The sequence below is a fragment of the Equus przewalskii genome, chromosome 27 (genome assembly GCF_037783145.1).
Source record: "Equus przewalskii isolate Varuska chromosome 27, EquPr2, whole genome shotgun sequence".
In the NCBI taxonomy this organism is placed as follows: domain Eukaryota; kingdom Metazoa; phylum Chordata; class Mammalia; order Perissodactyla; family Equidae; genus Equus; species Equus przewalskii.
In genome coordinates, this window is record NC_091857.1 from 29,381,700 (window position 1) to 29,398,138 (window position 16,439).

Here is a 16,439-nt window from a genome sequence, read left to right on the forward strand (position 1 = left end):
CTCAAACTCAGAAAGATCTATTATGTAATAAATTTTTCCCTATTGTGTAATAAAATAATAAAACTCTTCACATGAATTGTCAGTTTACAAAGTCAATAAGTTTTTCCAGGTTACTATCCATAGCTGAGCATTCACTTGGTTCATATGGAATGCAAAAGGTTATAGAATGAGACCTGATTTAGAAAGAAAAAAACAGAAAACTTTCTCTTTATAAATACCTTATGTTATAACCAAATGCTATGAAACTTTCACAAAACACTAATGACCACTACACATACCTGAGGAAACCAGAAATTCTAGTTTCCTGATGGTTAGTGCAAATGGAAAACACATTACTACTTAGAGTTTGGGAATACTGGCACCAAGTGTTATAGCAGCTTCCTGAACTGAACAGACTGCAAATGGAAAACAAAAAAAGGCAGGTGGAATACAAAGATGTCTGTAATAAAAGCAATTTCATACACTTGCACAATTCCATTGCAAAGTAGCAAATGTTTACAGAAGGTCAAACTGACGGAGTAATTTTCTTCTTGAATATGCCACAGCATGGGCAACAATGTCCCCAAATGTGCACTGATTATTTTTGACAGCTGAGCCCAGAGACACTATCTTTAAAATGAGCTATAATCCATTTTCTAAGCAATTACTGCCATTATCATTGTAACTTACACTTCACCACCCCCTCATTTTTTTTCAAACCATGCAAGACTGCAGACAAATGTACCTATGTGCCTAACGGGAGTCCTTGAGCCCTGGACACCGCTGACAGTCCTCTGCTGCAAGAGCTACACACCTCAGGTTGCACGAGACAGAATTATTCAATTTCTACTTAAAATCCTGATAACGTAACTTTCCTGTTTAGGTAACTGAAATGCCTTTTAACAAAGCCCAGAGAAAATTCTATTGAGACAAAAAGACCTAAAACACATTTTCAGCTCTTATTCATGTTTCTTAACAATACTGATTTATCACAAGAGTATGCACAGTGACAATTTCTTTACCCTCTCCAAACTTAAAACTGTTATTGACTATTATTATTGCAAGACCAAATTTAAGGCGAAGAACACAAGAAGGAAGATGACGATAGGGAAACAAAACAATGGAAAGTTAAAATGATCTGCAAATAATTAAAAATCTAAGTTCAAAACCACTTCAGCTTTTATAACAAAAGAGGGAAAAACAAAGGAATAGTTTATCTTTTTATGGTCTTACTCTGAAACAATATTTTTGTAGTATAACTGAAACAAATATTCAAATCTATCTAAATGTTCCTTAATATTTCCAAGATGACAAGTTATGACGTTATTAACTCAGGAGCAGTCTCTTAAAAAAACTGAACGTGTAGGAAAATGTCAAAATGAAATAAAATACTCATTTTTAAAGGAGGGGATCTTTTAATTAAAATGTAGTCACTGTATAATATATAAGGTTGAAGATATGCTCCAAAAACATTTACCTAAGTGACTCTGTGAAACCATATTAGCACAATCTGAAGTAAACTTCTCTAGTAACAGGGTAATCAATGCAAGATAAGTACCCTACTAATTGTTTGTAAAATAGTCAGCAATTGAAAACCATATGAACTAGATGTCTACTAGTCTCTCTAACCCAAGAATGGTATAATCCAGCTGAATATTACTGTCAATATTTCTTAAGAGTTCAGTTTGCAATTATGAGTAAGTTTACTTAAGTAAGTTCCAAAGCAAAGGCCAAGATATTTCAAGAAAGAACTACACAGGGACAAACCTCACTTATAAAGTATCACTTAAGACAAAGATCCTTTCTCTAGTCACAAAGGTTATTAGACCTGCTCCCATCATGCCCAATAGGCTCAAAAGGGCTTTATTAGTAGGAAGGACAGAACCACTGGCTCTGACACTTAAGTCCCCTTCCCGTCTTGACTCTAGCCCTCTGCACAGAGTCAAACCTATGTTTCTTTCCCACTCCTGTTCTTGTCACCCTAAGCCACTCATCTGCCACAAGATACCATAGCTCAGACTGTAATTGTTTCTCCAGAAATCAAGAAGATAAATTCTACAGAGAGGACCTGATGAATGCTGTCTCAGCCTGCATCTCACCACAGACCAGCTAGAACCATTAAGATTCACGAGGAAGATACAGTTTGGCAGTGTTCTTTTGCCAGCCTTTGGCTTTAGGGTATTAAAGTAATCAACAGAGATAATAAAAAGTTAAGATAATCATTTAAACATACCATATGCTTACAGATTCTATGCTAATCCACATAGCCAATAAGGGAAAATGTGTCTTCTAATCCTATATGACTTTAAAGACAGGATATTCAAAGCACCATGATTTTATTTTTTTTAAAAGATAAAGCTGCAATGTCCACAAATGCTTTTAAAGCAATGCATCAAACAATATATTTACCTCAAAGAAGGAAAATCAATTAAGAGGTCATTTAAGAAGAAAAGGGATTCTGTATGCAGCTAATTTTAAAAATGCAAACAATAAATGGTGCAATAGAACGCAAAAAGTTGTGCCAACTGACTATCATACTAAAAAAATAAACTTGGAAGAAATGAGACCTTAAAAGAAATTATGGCCAATGAATGGTTTCTGAAATGGATGAAGCATAGGCTTACTTAGATGAAAATTATTAGCAATGACAGCCAGCTTTATCTAGAGTAAAAAATAAAAATTAATAAAAAATTTGCAACTTTATGCATATTTGGAATTACTTGTAGAAACAGTTTAAAGAGAAGTTTAGACTGAAAGACAATTCCATCAGATGAGTCCCTTATATTCTAATAATTCAGGGCAGGCCAATAATCTACCACTACATTAAGGCAGGACCTGCCAAAGTCTCATTTAAATGTGTTCTGAGTTATCTTTTTTTGTCGTCAACAAAGGCACTATATTGCCCCCAAGATAGAATGCCGCTAATGAAGTGAAGAAGATGAAGCATGACTTTTCATCACTTCTAAAGTCGAATGCAATGGATATTCTAAACTTCTAAAGCTGATATTCAGTGTATTTCTGAAAAATACAGAAATGATCTACACAAGGCCACCTAGACCTCCCTAATTTTGCCTTATTCAAAGAGATTAATATTTTTACATTCTTACCTTTTCACTGAAACACTCAAGCAAGTCTTGGACATACCCTCGCATTTCTTGCAAAAATTTATACCGTTCACCAATACCCCCAGAAGACCCTTCTAATCTTTCAATAGCCCTGGTAGAGTCCACTCGGCTTTGTAGATGCTTCTCATGCTGCTGTCGATTTGTTTTGTGCAGTTCTTTCATGGAGTCCAACCTTAAGAACACAAAAGGATAAATATAACACATTTACATCCAAAAGTCTATGCTGTCAGAGACTCTTGCAATATTATAATAATGCATTTAGTTCCACTATTTGAATATAAGAATACTTGGAGTGGCATCTTTTCATCTGTACCGCTTTTTTCTCAAGAAATGGCAGTTTACAGACTTCATATAAAGTTATTTGGTGAGCTAACCAAAATCTCACTGTTTTGCTTTGCCCCCCATAGCTTGACTATACTTTTTCAGAGTCCAAGAGGTACAAACTCAGAACTGTCTTCAACAAGATCATGGAGTGGCATTTTTTATAACTTTTCGAGGCTTCCACAGAAGTAATCCAAGAAGGTAGCAGAACAAAGTATGAAGTCATCTTCTGTTTAGCTTTTGAAGATGGGCCAGGGAATCTTCTTCGCCGATATCCTGCATTGGCTACCCCAGACTACATGTTGCCTGAGGGAACAGTAAGCTAGAGGACAGGTCTTTAAGAAGTTGATCTGCCCTACCTGTCTTTAAGCTGTTTCTTTACCAAATCAATAGTAACGGGAGTCATCTCATTACTGGGTGTTTTGAAAGGGACTGTATTATCTGTTTTTTGAGATTTGGCATCAGATGATCCATAGGCTGTATAACTATAAGGAATGCCATAGGATGAACCATAAGGCATTGTCTGGTAAGTGTTCTGGTAGTACATATTCACTTCAGTGGGCTGACTTGCTTGAACCTAGAAAAGAAATGGGACATACATGAAAATTAGTAGCTAAAATCAGGAAAATAATAACCCCATGCCTTTAGGGTTTAAAAAAACCCCTAACAGCAGAAATTATACCCATTTTCCAATCAGCATGTAATTAAAATAAATAATTGCAGAGTTCTTCAAAATCAAATAAAAATAGGGCTGGATGAATGTTCTAACTCTTATGGAATAACTGGATTCATTTATAATAATTTTCAGAAAAACAGAAGGTCAAAAAAGTTTAAAGTTGAAAGGTACATTAAAAATAATCCAAAGCCACCAATTTATCAATGGAAGAGGATGAATGACTTGCCACGGTCACAGAATAAATACATAAGCCGAGATTATCACCTAAGACTGCTGACACTGAGACCAGGACTTTCCCTGCTAAACTGCATTTTCTTAACATAACCCAAACGCATGCAAAATTCTGTGTCAAAACACTAGTAACAAAAATAGTTTACATACATGACACACGTATAGTTTACATACAACATTTCCACTGTACTACTTGCTTCTAAAAAACACATTTTTATAGCTATTTAGGAAGACATTTTCATCTACAATAAGTTTTCAGACTACTGAGAAATCTATTTTCTACAAAATACTTTTTAAGTCAGAAAAATGAAGGTATACAGGAAAAAGACACTTTATCTCTACAGAGGTTTATCAAACTTCAGTGTGCATCAGAATCACCTGGAGGGCTCATCAAAAAGATGCCTGGGTGCCCCCTCAGAGCTCCTCATTCACTAGGTTGAAGGAGGGTGAGAACCTGCATTTCTAACAAGCTCCCAGATAGTGCTGATGCTGCTGGTGCAAGGACCACTTTGAGAAGCAAGTGATCCAAGAACCTAGAGATTCTTCCATCATTCTACCCGTAAAAAGCAAAATATTCTTCTAAAAGTTTATTGGATACATAACTCCATGTAATTTTCTTAATTATGTTACTTGAATAAATGACAAAGACTCAGCTCAATATGCAGTACGTTTTTACTCTAACAAAACAGGCAAAAAAGGTTTATTTACTTTTGCATTTTTGAAGTTTAATTCTTTAGTTCTTACCTGAGGGATATTAATTCCTTTCCTTATCTGCTCCTGCTCCCATCGGCTGAGCTCTTCATCTTGCTCTCCAGTTACTAAAGCATCATCATCACTCCCCTCAATACCTGTAGCCAGAAGCAGCAAAGAAGAGTGAATAATACGAGAGAAGCAGGGAGGGAAGAGACGTGATCCTCTTATTTCACAAAAATTAAGCAGAACTATTGGTATTAACTCAATCTTACTAAAATGTCTATCATGATCTCCTCTCTCATTTGACACTCCTGACTTTGCTTGTCTTATACATAGTATCCTTTGAAGGAAAAGGCAATATCAACAAATGATTAAAACCTCAGAAAGATTTCCAAATCCCTGTGAGCTTGACATCAACTCAACAAAGGGAAGAACTAAACCTAACGCCTCCTAAGAATGTTGAGCCGATTATATAAATTTATGCATGCCAAGTGCTTAACACAACACTGGCCACACAGAAGTGCTCAATAAACGTGAGCTATCACAACCTTGCTATAGTTTTCAAAAAATTCCAACAAGACGCTTGTACTCAAGAACAGTTCTCTACATTAAACATAGTTAAATAAATGGAGGTACTTTTTATTTGACTATGGTATCAAATCACAATTAATAGCAATGTAATGGACTTATTATCCCATTAAATCAAGTTACCTATTTCCTCAGCAATCTTTTGTCTTTGTGACTTTTCTTTCACAGAGAAAACTATCCGGCGCTTCTCATCATCATCTTCATCATCGCTGGCATCATTCTCATCTTCTCTAACAAGGCGGCCCTTACCAGGCTCGCTATCATGAGGAGTGAAATCTCCCAATTCTCGGGCCATTTGACGCTTTTTCCTTGCAGCATGTATAAAAGCTGCATCTGGAATTTCTCCTGGAAACAAATGGTAAGGGTTGTAAAATATGGCAGCATTAGGGTTATAAAGTTATTAGCCCCATGATCAAGTAGTTAAGTTTGTGCACTCCACTTTGGTGGCCCAAGGTTTGCTGGTTCGGGTCCCAGGCGTGGACCTACACAGTGCTCATCAAGCCATGCTGTGGTGGCCTCCCACACAGAAGAACTAGAATGAGTTACAACTATGTACTGGGGCTTTGGGGAGGGGAAAAAACCCAGGAAGACTGGTAACAGATGTTAGCTCAGGGCCAATCTTCCTCACTCAAAAATAAAAAGCATAAAATTTCTCTTTTCTTGAAAATATGAAGGGTAAAACAATCTCACCAAGATTCTAATGTTAGTTGCTGGCACACCCTTCCCAAACTGTACCTGCAATCCAATTAATTTACTTTTAATTTAGTTTAAATGGAAACAAAGTCAATAAAGAACCTGAAAAAATATATAATGGGGGGATCTAGCAAAACAGTTTTATTTTAACTAAATTCTTTTCATTTTTAAGAAATAAACAAAAGTCACAAAATCAAATTACTTAACTAGAAAACAGATAAAAATAAAAGAGATGCCCATAATCTCACAACCCTAAAGGACACTACTAGATTTACAGTATATTTCTCTTGCAAATAGTTCTCAGTTCACCTGTTAAATATATTGAATATATATTCTGTATCTAATTTTTCTTCATATCAAAACATAATAAGCTTTTCTCCATATTGTTGTTTTGCATAAATATAATTTTTAATGGCTTAACAACATTCACTGAACAGATAAAGGATAATCTACTACATAATCCAATCAATTGACCTTTTCACCTACAGTAAAAATTAATGTCTTGCTACTTGTCTAACTGTTATTTTAATAACTATGTAATATCCCATCATGTAAATGTACCTTAATTTACTAAGCCATTCCTCGCCTACTGGACACCTTGGATTCAAACAGGGATGTCATAAGAAACACCACTTAGCTAATGCCTTCCTTAACAACCATCTTTACAGATGACCCATCTTGAGGGCTTACTTCAGTTCTGATAAGTATTTCAAGTACACACCTGGACGGAGAACATTCAAAGAAGATAAAGCATTTGAAAAAGCTCCGCCAGCCTTTGGCTTTTCTTCCTCCTTCTCGCTTTCCATATCCATCTCATCTTCACCATGTTCACTGATGATAACTCCATCTTCTTGACTGGTGTCCTTAACATGTCCTGTTTTGTCCAAAGACGGTTCATCTACATTTTTTAAAAAAGAAATTAAAATATATTTAAAACAAAATCCATCAATTAAAAAGGCATTTTTTATTCAAATATAGGCTCAATTCATTAAAGCTTGAACTATTTTTTAAGTGTTTATAAAAAATTCAAACCACTGATGTATGAAAATGAAATACCACAACAGTATGCATAATTGGGAGGTAAAAACAGAGGGGATAGAGGATTTGAGACCCTGCTCAATCCTACCTTTAGTTAACTTCATCAAAATTTTACTTACTTACTAATCAGAAACAGTTAATCTGTTTCTTGCTCTAAACTCTCATAGGTAACTGTTCATACCTCTTTGAAACATTATCTCATTTTACACGTCAGTATTTTATTACACTCTAAGCCCATTCGAGGCAGCTTTCTATCAAAAACAGTTTACAGACTAGATAAACCTCCCTGTAATGAACACTTTATGGGATATCTTCTCAGTTCTTAACCCTTTGTCACCCATTATCTGAAGGGTTGAGACCTAAAAGTCACATGTACTCTGTGCAACCCTGATCCCACTGCCACGAGTGAATGTCTAACCACTGCCATGAGTGAATGTCTAAGAGTGAATTTGTGACCAAAGCAGAGTCACCCTGATTCTCTTTCTGGAAATCTGGAACTGGAACAGAGAGATGTGTCAGAGACCAGGTGGCACAAAGAACAATCACATGTAAACCAGGAAGGGAGCTGTAGAGTGGCCATAACCTGCCTGGACAGAGAAGAAAGCTCTCTAATTCTCAGGCCATTCCTGAAGCCAGTTTCAACACTGCTTTCCTGGGGCCAGCCCTGTGGTCAACTGGTTAAGTTCTTGTGCTCCACTTCAGCAGCCCAGGGTTTCGCCCGTTCGGATCCTGGGAGCAGACATGGCATTACTCATCAAGCCATGTTGAGGTGGCATCCCACACAGGACAACCAAATGCACTCACAACTACGATATACAACTATGTACTGGGGGGCTTTGGGGAGAGGAAGAAGAAAAAACAAAGACTGGCAACAGATGTTAGTTCAGGGCCAATCTTTTTTAAGAAAAAAAAAAAAAAACTGCTTTCCTGCCATGGAGTTCCAGCGGGCACCACTGTATCTTTACAGCGGTTTACTTTACTTGTAACTGAATAGTCTACTACACCCTCCATCCTACGCAAAAATCAAGAAAGTCAAAGTGTCTTTCACCTTGAAGCACTGAACCCAGCAATGAACACAATAAACAGTGAATATAATGAAAGAGTAAAACAAAAGTTTTTCTTTTTAGTAAATTTTTTTTTAAAGATTGGCACCTGAGATGTTAATAGATGTTAATCTACTGCCAATCTTTTTTTTTTTTTCCTTCTTCTCCCCAAGGCCCCCCAGTACATAGTTGTATATTCTAGTTGTAGGTCCTTCTGGTTGTGCTATGTGGGACGCCGCCTCAGCACGGCCTGATGAGTGGTGCCATGTCCATGCCCAGGATCCGAACCAGCAAAACCCTGGGCTACAGAAGCGAAGTGCACAAACTTAACCATTAGGCCATGAGGCCGGCCCCGACAATAAAACCAAAGTTTAAATATGAAAGACATTCTTTTGTTGCTTCCCTAGAATGTGCCCCTCCCAAAAATTGTTTCAAAAGCACTCTATTCTTCTCAAACCATATTCTACTCCCCTAAATAAGGGTCCTAGGGATAATACGACCTCCCCTTTTAACTTTACCGAGAAGATTTAGGTCATTCTCTTTGAGGCTCTTTAATTTTTTTCATTTACCATCCTACCTCATTAGCCACAGACTTCCTTCTGAAGCGCATTCTGAGGCCATGAGATTTTAAAACTCACTTTATCAGATGTCTATGGTTAGATGGAGTCAAAAGCTATCCATTTCCTCCTGCACTAAACCCACACTAAATCAATGGCTTTCTTTTTCTTTTTTTTAAGATTGGCACCTGAGCTAACACCTGCTGCCAATCTCTTTTTTTTTTCCCCCTTCTTCTTCTTATCCCCAAATCCCCCCAGTACATAGGTGTATATTCTAGTTGCAGGTCCTTCTAGTTGTGGCACGTGGGATGCCGCCTCAGCATGGCCTGATGAGTGGTGCCATGTCCACACCCAGGATCCGAACCGGAGAAACCCTGGGCCACCAAAGCAGAGCGCATGAACTTAACCACTCGGCCACGGGCCGGCCCCAATCAATGGCTTTTACAGACAAAACAGAACTGCGAAAGGTCTACTAGTTTAGATATGCTCAGATAATGAATTCTGCAAGATCCAATGTTTCATTAAATTCATAAGGATTTGCTTGTGATTGAGTAAATACAAGTCCAAAACATGGTAACAGCTGAATTTTTGTTAGTGGTCATGTATTATCTTTCCAGACATCTTTATAAAAAGAGATGCTAAACCACCTTTTTCTAGGCTCCTCTTGTGCCCTCAGTTTCTTCAGCTACTACTCCAGGAAACTTGCTCTCACATTCTCTTTACCTTGAACCTGGCGACGTTCTCCCTCTCCTCTCCCCTTCTGTCTACAAAGAGACACAGGCTTCTCTTTACCAAAAGGACTTCTACTTGATCCCAATGGTCTCTCCAGCTATTGTCCTCTACTTCTGTCTCTGCCCAACTTTCCAAAGCAGCAGTGTGGACCTGCTGCCTTCAACCTCCTTACCAACTTGTTGCGCCTCAACCCTGGCAAATGGCCCTTGATTTCTCCCACTCCAAGCTCACCAGCTAAGCCGATGGCTGCAGCCACAGCTAATTCATACAGTATCATGGAGCAATTTAACAAAAGATGCTCCTTCCTCAAACAGGCAGCGCTTGGCTAGTGGACTAGCGTCTTTTGCCAGATGCCCTCCTCCAGAAAAAAACATAGCAACCCTGCCAAACCTTCCTCCGTCCTTACTTTTCCTGACCTTTCTGGTACTATTTCATATAACTGACGTCATCATCTTGAAGCTTCCCTGTCTTTTCTCCTTTGGCCTGTATGATTCTCTTATGTCTTTAACAAATCCTCTTCTTTATGTGCATGCTTTTTATAGGTAGAAGTCTTTGGTCCTCAGGAATTTTTCCTTTACGCTGCTCCCTCATCAATTCCATTTACTTTTGGTTTTAATTATCATCTCAATAAGCACCATGCCTAAATCTACATCTCCAACTATTCACTGGCTATTTCCACTCAAATTCAAGTTTAAAACCGAACTCGTTATTTTAGGAATATCACAAGAATAGGTTTTCCAAGTCGATACTACCCTTGTTTTGAAGTTAATGCATCTCTGTCTAGCTAAGGAGGGTAGGGGTAGGAAGATCTTGGGATTGTAAGTAGATTAATGAAAGAGCTCCACCGCACCATCATTTCAGGGATAATGATGACAATCTACAATACAGAGCCTCCACCTTTGGGGAGGACATTAATTGAGCTATCTGGTGAGTGGAATACCAGAGTTATGTGAAAGTGGAAGATAGAAGGGGTCATGGAAGATGGCCTCATAAACCTGTACTTGCTTCAATTTCTAAACTCCACAGCAAACGGTCCTTTCTCAGTTCTCACTTTTCCTGACTTTTCTTGTACTTTATCATCATACACAGTCGGTTTTCACAAGATTTGGAAAAAATGAAGCAGTTTTCTAGACTCCAAAATAATCAGTTCTCCTAAAAATATTCTTCCTCCCACCTGCCTTTCCTACTTCTGTCTATAATACATAATTATTCTCCCCGTCACCCTGGCACAAAGGCTCAGATTTGACTATTTCTTTTAAATCCAATAGCTAAAGCATACATCGAGTCTACCAATTCTTCCCTTGGAACGTTTCTCAAATAATCCTTTCTTTCCATTTCTTCTCCCACACCCACAGCAAACATTTTTAACTCATCAGCAATTTCCCACTGAGTCAGGAAAAGCCTCAGTCTTGCTCAACTGAGACCTTTTTAAACCCACTATTAGAGAGTCAAAGCTGGTCCTTGCATTTAAACTGCATTAGGCCTCCAGTCTCTCCCCGTGCCAATCCAAGCTGCATGCTAACAGCAGGTTAAGATTTCAAAAGGCATTTATCATGTCAACATCTTGGCAAGCCACTGAACACAGCAATCCTAAACTCTTTACTAGATACTGAACATCCTTCATAATCTGTCAACAACCTAACTTTCACCCTAAACCTCTATTTCCTCCACAAATCAACTACTTTTGCCTGTCAGGTGTACTTCCTCTTTTCCAAAACAGGCTTAGACAGTTTTTTCTTTGATAATACCCCCACACCTTCCCTCTTCTGTCTTTTGGAATTTAAATTATCAAAGATCTAGCTTCAAATTCTACTTTATCTATGAAGCATTCCTTCTTCCAAATCTGAAAAAAAAAAAAAGTGTAGCTACTCTTTAAACCTCTGCTGGACGTTCTGCCAAACACTGGGCCCAATTATACATTTAAGTGATGTTGTCTCCAAAATTAGACTGTAAATTTGAGATATAATGACATACTTTTTTCACATTAAGCCTGTAGCTGAGAACCTAAGAAATAATAATCCTATCTTTAATTCCATAAAATAACAAGATTTCCCTAAGGCATTTGCATGAGAATAACTCAGACCATAGTGCATTATAATAGATCCACTTTCCTAAAGACAAATATCTACTTAAACTTTTTTAACTTGGGCTGTGAGAGGACATGAGAGATGTGAGACGTCCGTACAGCACAGGCAGGTGCCTCGCCCTGAGGAGTCTTCAGCCATGTAGCTGACAAGGCTGCTGAGTGGCAGTTATTATCAACATTAAACTTAGGGCACTCCTAAAAAAGTTCTCTAAGAATTTAAACTACTGTGGAAATATCATCAAAGAAACTGAAAACCTGTCTCTCTAAAACACAAGTACAGGAATCTGCACAGCAGCCCCTCCAACAGGAATAAACCTGGGTGTCAGGTCTGAATGGGAAACCTCCCTTCTTTGTTCAACAGCAGTCTGAACGCTGGCAGGAAAACTGGAGATGATTTAGTCATTGCAGCAGAAACATTCCAGTGGCAGTGATTCTGTCTTTTTTAAAAACGCACTTATAATGCAATTTGTTAGAATTATGTATGAATTTGTAGAATTATGTATGAATTTGTAGAATTACGTATGGCTACTCATTTTGGACCCTTGATGATGATAGTCAACTAAACGAACTCACAATATATATAGCAAATCCACTCAATCTCTGTGAGAAAGAGCTTTCATTTTGTCATTTCAAAAGAATCCTATTAGTTTGGTACCTACTGTCAGCTGATGAGTTGAGTTCTGTCTTAATCTTCGATTTTTCAAGATCTTCTTTATATTCTTTCTTAAGCAATTTTACTATCTTTTTGCTATAACTTGATTTCTTCACTTTGAAAACTTCTTCATTTTCTTAAAAAAAAAATAAACACAATAATTCAAAAAGGTAAATATACCCCTGTATTCATTGAAGCATTATTCACAATGGCCAAGAGGTGGAAGCAACCCAAGTGCCTGTCAACGGATGAATGAATAAAGATGTGGTAGATACACACACACACACACACACACACACACACACACACACGCACTTATATACACACACACAATGGAATACCACTCAGCCTTAAGAAAAGACAAAAGCGTGCCCTTTGCAACAACATGGATGAACCTTGAGGATATTACGCTAAGCGAAATAAGTCAGAGAAAGACACATACTGTATGATTTCACTCATAATGAAAGATAAGCAAACACACAGATAAGGAGAACAGATTGGTGGCTACCAGAGAGGGGTTTGGGGGAGCGCAAAAGGTGTAAAGGGGCACATATGTATGGTGACCGACAGAAACTAGACTTCATGGTGAACACAACGCAGTCTATATAGAAAAAGAAATATAATAATGCACACCTGAAATTTACACAATGTTATACGCCAATATGACCTTAATAAATTAATTTTTTAAAAAAAGGAGCGAAGTCTGTAGTAACCATTTTCAGACAATATCTTCCCTTCTAACTTTCGCATGATCTTATGTGCTTTCCAAATTCTTCAAAATATATACTCATACAACCCAAATAATTACATAACTTGGAGTTATTTCAAATCTGTCATAGGCTCTCAAAAGCTTCAGTCAACTTTATAAATTAATCTGGAAAATGCAAATTTGAGACTTTTTTTAAAGGCATAATACATGTAACTGCACAAAATTTTCCTATGTCTTCTTGTCTTCCTTAAATCATCTATTTCAGGAGGAAAAAAATCATTGAAAAGGCACTTAATCACCAAATTATTAAGGTATCTGAAACAAAATATCCCAAATCAAAAGGTGCTGGTTAACACAGCTGTCAAGTCAGAGTAACTGTATCTATCACAAACTGACATACTGTTATTTCAAGACTGAGCTGACAGCAAATCACTTTTCAAAAATACATTTCAAGGATGTATCCATCGTCTTTGACTTGAAAATTTTAAAGTCAAACGCAAACACTTTATCAAATAGTCCCTGCAACATCAATAAAAATCAGGCTGTACTCCTCTCAAACTTAAACAAATTAAAATAAAAATAACAGAACGGCCAGAGAAACTGCCAAGCTTACTGGAAATACAAAGCATCTCAAATCAAGATGCAAGGGAGATTTCCAAAAGCCTCCATTTCTTTTTTCGTAACACGGACTTAATTGGGTTATATAAACACACCCTAAACTGGTCGAGAAATAAAAAGACTTAAGATTCATTTACGATCAGAAATCTAAAATTTATTGTAGCCTGGCCTCCCACACAGGATTGGATAAACTGCCTCGAATCACTACTACACAGTCTCTCTTCGCTGTCCAAAAGCCAACGGGGGAAGGCCAGACATCTGTTTCCCCATTTACTTTGATGGGGAAACTGAGGCTCAGCGATTGCAAGGAACTGGCCCAAAGTCACTCAGAACCAGAGCTTCAATTTCGGGCTTTTGTTGCCAGACCTAGCACTCCTCTTTAAACACCCGGCCTTCCTGCTCAAGGATGTCTCAAACAGAGCTCCCAAGAAGCGTGGCCACAGTGCCCTGCAGAGGGCTCAGGGAACGTGCCAAGAGCAGTCAGGGAACACGACAACTGCTCCCCGAAACACACCCGCCAGCAAAGGGGCAGGACAGGGGACAGTGACTTTCCACTTGAAAAACTCAGAATGACGGATCTGAGCTCCGAGCTCCGGCCCCTCGGAGTAGGAAATGCACAGGAGGACGGTGACGAGGGGGTGGTTGTTAAAAAAGGGCTGGCGGCGGCGCGGGCACGCGTCCCCCGCCGGAGCAGAAGGCGGGAGGAGGGGAGAGACGTGCAGCAGGTCGGGCGGGAAGGGACTCCATCCCGGGGTGGGGGGGCTGGGCGCCCAGGGAAGGCAGGGACCCGCGGTGGGGGCCGGGGTGGGGATGCCGGAGCCTGGGGTCCGCAGCGCGGCGGTTACCTTCCTCCTCGTCCTGGAAGCTGAGCAGGCTGGCCCGGGGCACCTCTTTGTTCTCGCGCGGCCTCTTGCGCGGCTTCAGCCCGTTGCCGGGCTCCGCGCCACCCGGGAAGCAGCCCCCGGCCTCAGCCCCGGGGCCCGGGGTCAGCGCGGAAGGAGGCGGCAGCCCGGGGCCCAGCAGCGACTCCCCCCCGGGGGCCCTGTCGCCGCCGCCGCCGGGGCCCGGCTCTTCGCCGGTGCCGGGCGGCGGCAGCAACGGCGGCGGCTCCTGCTCCTCATCGCGCTCTCGCTCCTCCTCCTCCGAGTCATTCCGCTTGCGCACGTTCACTCGCCGGGCCTTTCGGAACATTCCCGCGGCCCGCACGGCTGTCTCACACTCGCTCCCACACGGCGGCCCCGGCTGCGCCGAGCTCGCGACGGCGCACGCGCGCTTTCCCCCAGTACTCCAGCCGGGTCCCGTCTTCCCTCCTGCTACGGCGCGCAGCGCCCCGCCCCCCCCTCCCGCGAGCACGCATGCGATCGCGCTCTCACCACTAGGAGAGAACTCCGCCCCTGTCGCGAGAACGGCAGTTTTTTGCACTGTCCTCTATCGGCGTGGAGGACTATTGGCACGCAACTCTGGGGCGCCGGTGCTATCCAACGGGTCACAAAAAGGATCATAGAGACGACAGGAAAGAGTAAGCTCTGTCGTCTCCCGGCCGACGGTGCTGCAGTGCGTCTTCCGCACTTACGCGGAGCTGTCACGCGAGGAAACCTCCCGCCAAGCGCTGGGAGGGGCAAGTAGAGAGGGAGGAGGGGCAAAGGGAGGCGAGGGGGTGGGGAGTGGGGGGTGGGGGGGAAGGGGAAGGGACGGGGAGGAGGGAGAAGGAGAAGCCGGGTTTGGGGAGGGAAAGTGGGGTGCAGTGGGTGGGATATTCTTCTCGAAACTATGAATTGCGGTGTGATATAGTGTTATTACTGACTATTGAGTAATACTTCGTGTTTCTGCAGCCTTATAGCTACAGAGCACTTTCAAAAACATTGAATTTCATTTATGATAAATTGTTAGCCGGCCTGATATTTTAGCCCCTTTTCTCTGTTGCAACGAAAGCAAAAGTGTTTTAGTGCTTGGGAAAGAATGCCAAGTTTGCTAGCAGTTTTATGACTAAATGCTTTCTGAAACGTGGGTAGTTTCAGAAACAAACGAAAGGAACATGGACTTGTGGGCTGGGAATGGAGGTGGCACGTTTCAGACCTGCTGCACGGAGGTGACGGTCTTAACTGGCAAGGCGGGAACAGGGCCCTGGACTCCAAGGTTGAACTCACAGGCTTTCCCGTTGCATCACCAGACTTGGGGCCTTTTCCTTCACGTGTGCGTGTATATGTGAATTCGTTTTTATGTCTCAAAATTCAAAAGGTGGCAAAGGGCATTCAGTACAGTGAACAAAGCCCACCCATGTCTAGAAGCCTTCCAATTCACCTCCTGGGCAGCGGTATTAAAAGTTTCTCATGATCCTCCAGAGATATTGTATGAACATAAAAGCAAATATGTATATTTTTGTGAATTACCTTCTTTGCACAGACAGTGTGTCAACAGTGCGTTTTTAGTCTAACATAAACTGGAGATGGGTTCACATCTCTGTGTAAAGCATTCTTGTCTTTTACCCTGTGGCACAGTGATCCATCGTTGGAATGTACCATAATTTATTTAATCAGGCCCATGAAAATTGACATTAAGGTTATTTCCAGTCTCACTATAATAATCAATGCTGCAGTGAAAAGCTTTGAAAAATGGTCGCATCTGTGGGATGGACTAGAACTGAGAGGTCCAAATGTATGCATTTGTAGTTTTGCTAATTCTCAATGGCGCTTTATAG

The 16,439-nt window shown here is 40.4% G+C and overlaps 1 protein-coding gene across 1 annotated transcript in view; it reads right to left on the reverse strand.

Annotated features, from left to right (window-relative positions):
- Positions 1–15,049, reverse strand: part of PAXBP1 (PAX3 and PAX7 binding protein 1) — a 33,584-nt gene extending 18,535 nt beyond the window's left edge. Inside the window, exons 1-7 of the mRNA XM_070597178.1 lie at positions 14,587–15,049; positions 12,422–12,550; positions 7,028–7,204; positions 5,737–5,958; positions 5,077–5,180; positions 3,785–4,002; positions 3,087–3,276 (exon numbers count right to left, since the gene is read on the reverse strand). Coding sequence (XP_070453279.1) covers positions 3,087–3,276; positions 3,785–4,002; positions 5,077–5,180; positions 5,737–5,958; positions 7,028–7,204; positions 12,422–12,550; positions 14,587–14,932 — 1,386 coding nt within the window. The 5' untranslated portion in view covers positions 14,933–15,049. The remainder of the gene's footprint in view (positions 1–3,086; positions 3,277–3,784; positions 4,003–5,076; positions 5,181–5,736; positions 5,959–7,027; positions 7,205–12,421; positions 12,551–14,586) is intronic.
- Between the last annotated feature and the right edge of the window lie 1,390 nt (positions 15,050–16,439).